We start from the raw sequence: 5362 nt of genomic DNA on the forward strand, positions 1-5362 counted from the left end.
TGTTTAGAACTCTATTTTGAATATGTGATATATTTTTAGTTGACCAAATAGCCAACACAACTACGATAAAATTAAACTAAAAGAGTATATTTGTCGACCACATGTTTTCCTACAAACTTTACATTTTTTTCGTTAACTTATGTATTTATGAAAAGAAGAACTTTAACTATTCTTTTTTAGATAATCTTTTTTTTATTTAACCTATATATTCATGCTTTTAAAATAATATAGATTAACAATTCATAATCATTTACAACTTGTTTGGATGGTTGTTACCTATTGTATTATATTATGTTGTTAGTTTAAATACAATGTTTGCTTTGATTGTTACTTTAATTTTATTGTTATGTGACGACGGAAGATCCTATTTTATGTAACCACTGATTTGGTCCTATACAATACGATACATTATGAAACAATACATAACAATCATCCAAACAAAGTGTTAACAAAATAATAATTCATTACCAATCAACTTCTTTCAATTTATAAAAAATATTTAACAACTAATAAAATCATAATCAATATTTAACGAATAATCAATTAACAAAATAATAATTCATTAACAATTCATAAATAATTAACAAATTAACAACTCATAAACATGTAACAAATTAACAATTCATAAACATTTAACAAATTAACAATTCATAAACATTTAACAAATAATGAATTAAACAAAACAAAAAACAAAAATCGGAACAGTGGCAAAAGCCACTGCCCAGTCCGAACAAGAACAAAAAAAAACATTGATTTTTTTTTTTATGGAAAATAGCAAGGATTAAATGTAAAGCATGCTTAGAATATAAATAACAAAATAATAACAAAAGTTCATAGTAGAAAACCTTAATCGAAGATTTTTTGTAGAGTTATTTTAATCGAGTTGTACACCGCTTTTTCCCAAAATTCGAACTTAGAATCTTGCTCCTTAACTTGAATATACCGAAAATCTAAACTTTCCGGACGAAATTTAATAGAAAATGACGTTTTTGGATGTGGGGACCACCTCGGTTTCACCTCCAATGGCGTTTTCAACTTTTTTTTGCCACTGGAGGGACCAGTGGTGGAACCCGACGGGTTTAAGTTGAGTCCTATAGCGCATTATTTTACTGCGCTATAGGTGAGAGAAAAATTCCTATAGCGCAGTAAAATACTGCGCTAAAGGTACTTTTGTAACATTTTTTTATTGGGGTATTTTGGTTCAAAATGGTTTTTTTGGGGGCATTTTGGTTTCGGACTCGTGTAATTACACCAATTCTCACCTAACTGTGTAATTACGTGGTCAAACAAACAGGCTAAACTGTGTAATTACACCCAATTCCAATTACCTGGGTGGCTTTCCAAACAGGCCCCTAGTGAGTTGGTTTAATCTGTCAGATATTTTTCTTTCATTGCCTTTAAAGTATTCAATTTTTAACTATGGCAGAAAAATTAAAGGGACCATCTTGACCGTTGGGAAGGTCATTGACTGCTTGATTGACAATAATAAGTGGTGGGTAATTTTAAAAAGGTTAAGTTATATGCATAAACAGTGTACAAATTATTTATATAATCAGGCTATAATAAGGTATTTATAAGTAAATTTTCATGATAATCATTAATTAATAACTTCGTAAGAATGATAATTGACAAATTATCACTATTAAACTACACTAATAATAATTAAAAAAATCTTAATATTGTTATAGCCAATGCAACATAAATTCAACTGACATTAGGAAATGGGGCTGCGGAGGAAAAGTTATTGGGAAGAGCGAAAGACAGAACATGATAAAACCATTGCCCTGTTATCGCTAAACATGTTATTAAATTAAGTTAAACTTGGTTGGAATGAAGGTTATCATGTGAGTTTAATAGAAATTTGCAGACTGTTGTGTCTACTGTCTGTCTCGTAATCTCAGTTCCTTCTTAGACTTGAACCATTTTATCTTAATACTGGATTCTTAAATGATTGACCATATAGTACAGCTTGATCAGTAGCCTAATCTAAGAACTTTTTGACTAATGGCATGTTAGTTAACGAATAATAGATGGAGGGAAAAAAAAGCCTCAACATGAAAGGAAAGCGAAAGTTCTGATTGACAGGTTATGATCATAGTATTAGATATATTTAAGCCTTAGATTCTATTCAATTATACTAGTTAGTATGCACTTGTGCATTTAAAACTACCAAAACAGATTGAATACTTCGTGGAAATATCCTACTAAGCTTCTCGATAAAGAAATAAAATTGCAGTTATAGCCATAACTTTTCCAAAAAAATGGTAAGCCTTTAGCTTACATGGCCGACCAAGTTATCACTTATCCCCGTGGATCATGCCCACAATAATGTTGATGAAAGCATTCAGAAGTGTGGTCTAATTATTAATTTTAAAAATATTAGGAGATTCAGAGTTAATCTTAGCAAAAACAAGAAACGCTTAGTGGCTTATTTTTATTTGTTTTAATTTTGATGGACAAAGTTATATAATATCTAAACTGATGAAATGGAGCAGGTATTTAATAAGATAATCAAGGTATAGACAAGCTGACTGAAAAATCGTTGTTATGAAAAAAATACTGATGAAAGGAATGATGTGGCAGCTGATTGAGAAGGTAGAGACTAGAGATGGGCAGAGCTTAGATTCCAAGTGTATTGGGGCTTGTGGGGGTCCCAGTTTCTTGGTAATGTCCTTTCTTTTTGTTAAATATTGCATGCTTGGGACCACACACATTACTCTTCCTCTATATAAGAAAAACCTTGTCCTTTTTCCCACTTCAAATCCAACTTCATTCTTCTACTACTTTGGTCAGTCTCACAAAGAAAACAGCCAAGCTTTTTTTTCATACTCTTTTCCCTATATACCTTGATTTCAAAGAAATTGGCAATAGAAATGAAGATGAGCAATGGTGATGGTGCAAATGAGAGCTCCAAGAAGAAAATGTCAAGTAGAAGACTTGGGAAGTTTCTTAAGGAGCAGAGAGGAAGGCTTTACATAGTGAGAAGATGTGTAGTCATGCTTCTTTGCTGGCATGACTGATGATCCAAATGAAAATAGTTGAATCACCACACTAGCAAAAGGGCAGGCCTAGAGTGGAATTCGACCCAATATTAAACAGCATGACAAACTTCATCATCATTCGAAGAATTCCACTGGTTCGAAACTAAATACTAGTACTAAGTTTAGGAGTGACAACTACAAGCAGAGGAAGTCCAAGTTAGACCTCAAGCTCGAGAAGGGTCATCGTTCGTGGCTGTTTAATAGTAGTACCTTTTTGTTTCCAATTGTAAATAGTAGAAAAGAGAAATTTTAGATAGGTGAGAAGTTAGAATTAGTTCCAATTCCCATTGAGTTGATTGGTTTTAAACCAGCTCCTCTAGCTCATATGTTATACGCAATAATGAAAAGAGAGATTCTGGTTCCCAATTGAAGTACTCTTCTAATCTACGTGAATCTTTTCGCTTTTGAAAAGTTAATTTTATAAAATTTTGAAGCTAAATTCTATTAAACTAACTTAATATTTTAACATTAAAATTTATATATTTGAAAATTATATAAAAAGAACTATAAGTTGTAATTTTTTTCATTTCATTTTGGTGAAAAAATACAATCTTAAAATAATGATCAAAATTCATGCAGTTTAAATTTCGCAAAGCAAAAAATGCCACATAAATTGAGACGAGGGAGTATCATGTTACATACTAAGCCCCTAATTTAATTTTCAACCACAAACACCCCCCCCCCCACCCCTCTCACCCTAGCCCTAGCCCTCCTCTCCGATCTTTCTTCTCTGAATTGGCCTACAAGAACAAAATTCATGAAAATCTTTAAGTAGTTACCTTTATCTTTCCTTTTTTTAGTTTCTCTCAAACGGGAAGCTGGTGTTCTTTATTTTGACTTTTCTCGTAGAGAGACGATTTTTGAATCTCAGAGTCGGTGAGCTCAGAATTAGAGTAATCTTATTATGTATAAAAATCTTAATATTTTTCTATATATGTAAATATATATAGTTTGAGTGGAAAGTAATGAGTTTAGTTAGTTCCCTCGAAAGTCCTCTATGATGTCAGAGATAGCCGGTGCTTGGAGCAATGACGGACCTACATACAAAATGACAGAGTGCTTAAGCATCCATACTCTTTGACCCAACACTAATAATTTATACAGGAAACTAGCAAAAAAGCAGCAAATTTGCGGAAATATTGGAAATGGGTGCGTAGGTTAAGAGGTAGACGAAAGAAAATATTACTCCTTTTCTTTATGTGATTATTAGTAACTTACGGTAAAAAGTGATTAAGCACTCAGATCTATAAAATTTTAGTCCGTCACTGATTTTTAACTCTTAAAGACAAGACGATTGACACAGAGAGAAGCATATTTTCTCCATCATGGATATTTTTTGTAGCTACAAACTGTATCCTACACAGCATGGTTGGACTCACTGTGAATAAAGGATAAAATTATCGGAGGACGCATGTGGGTTTGTTCCCAGTGAAATGACACCAAAGTGTCGTAATTAGATTAGTATATTTTGTCTTTCTTATTGGACTCCATATTTGCACTTCTATGATTAAATTCTGCGTACCTGAGTCTTTTGCTTGTTGAAATTATGTCGATGATCTGACAAACCACTTAAGCTCTCAAACAATCTTGTTGTACATGAAGACTGAAGATTAGTCAATTAGTCATAGTCACTTGTTAATCAACTTACTCACCTTTAAAAATAATTCGTCTCATCCTAATTCTAACAGTTACTGTATTGAATGATATTGCCTTAGGCTATTCGATCTATGTGGTTTCATCATTTCTAAACATAGCTAACATTAACACCAAAGTAACTTGACTGCGAACCTTTATCCTACTCACAAAAGAGTCGATGATTAGTGGCCTCAAGATAGAAATACCGTAGGATTTCTATGGCAAAAAACCCAATGTAGAGCATGCTGAAGATATAATTAAATACTAAATTAATAAAAGTCTATTTTCTGTAACGACTTAAATTTTTTAGATAAGATAGTCACATAATTCAATATGGTACTAGAAACAAATCCATCTCTATTCTTAATTCACCTAATGTTGGATCCTCATTTCATCTTTTCCACGTTATAGATGCTTGATTAGCCATGACTGTTCAATGGGAGGAGTGTAATGTGCCAAATTAAAATGGTAGGCGATTCTCATCTCATAAGCTAGAATATTTGAATTAGGCATGAGATCTATTTTCATAAGAGAGAATGTCATTTCTAATTGCATCGTGAGTCTAGGCTATCATGAGTGCTAGTGTACAGTCTTGTTAGAGACCATAAAAGAGAAATTAAAATGACGATGTGCATATAAAAGAGGCCTTGAAGTCTGATAACTTTGTTCTGCACTCCAAAGGAACT

At 32.4% G+C, this 5362-nt stretch overlaps 1 protein-coding gene across 1 annotated transcript; it reads left to right on the forward strand.

Annotated features, from left to right (window-relative positions):
- Nucleotides 1-2778: 2778 nt before the first annotated feature.
- On the forward strand, nucleotides 2779-3426 carry LOC132622918 (small polypeptide DEVIL 4-like). The gene has a single exon (XM_060337605.1). It carries the CDS (start codon nucleotides 2874-2876, stop codon nucleotides 3018-3020), a length of 147 nt encoding a protein of 48 aa, XP_060193588.1. The 5' UTR covers nucleotides 2779-2873; the 3' UTR covers nucleotides 3021-3426.
- The last annotated feature ends 1936 nt before the right edge of the window (nucleotides 3427-5362 follow it).

This window comes from Lycium barbarum, chromosome 12 (assembly GCF_019175385.1).
Source record: "Lycium barbarum isolate Lr01 chromosome 12, ASM1917538v2, whole genome shotgun sequence".
Lineage (NCBI taxonomy): Eukaryota > Viridiplantae > Streptophyta > Magnoliopsida > Solanales > Solanaceae > Lycium > Lycium barbarum.

What these genes read in the sequence shown, in the direction of transcription:
- LOC132622918 (XM_060337605.1), top strand. Translation starts at nt 2,874, where the DNA reads ATGAAGATGAGCAATGGTGATGGTGCAAATGAGAGCTCCAAGAAGAAA.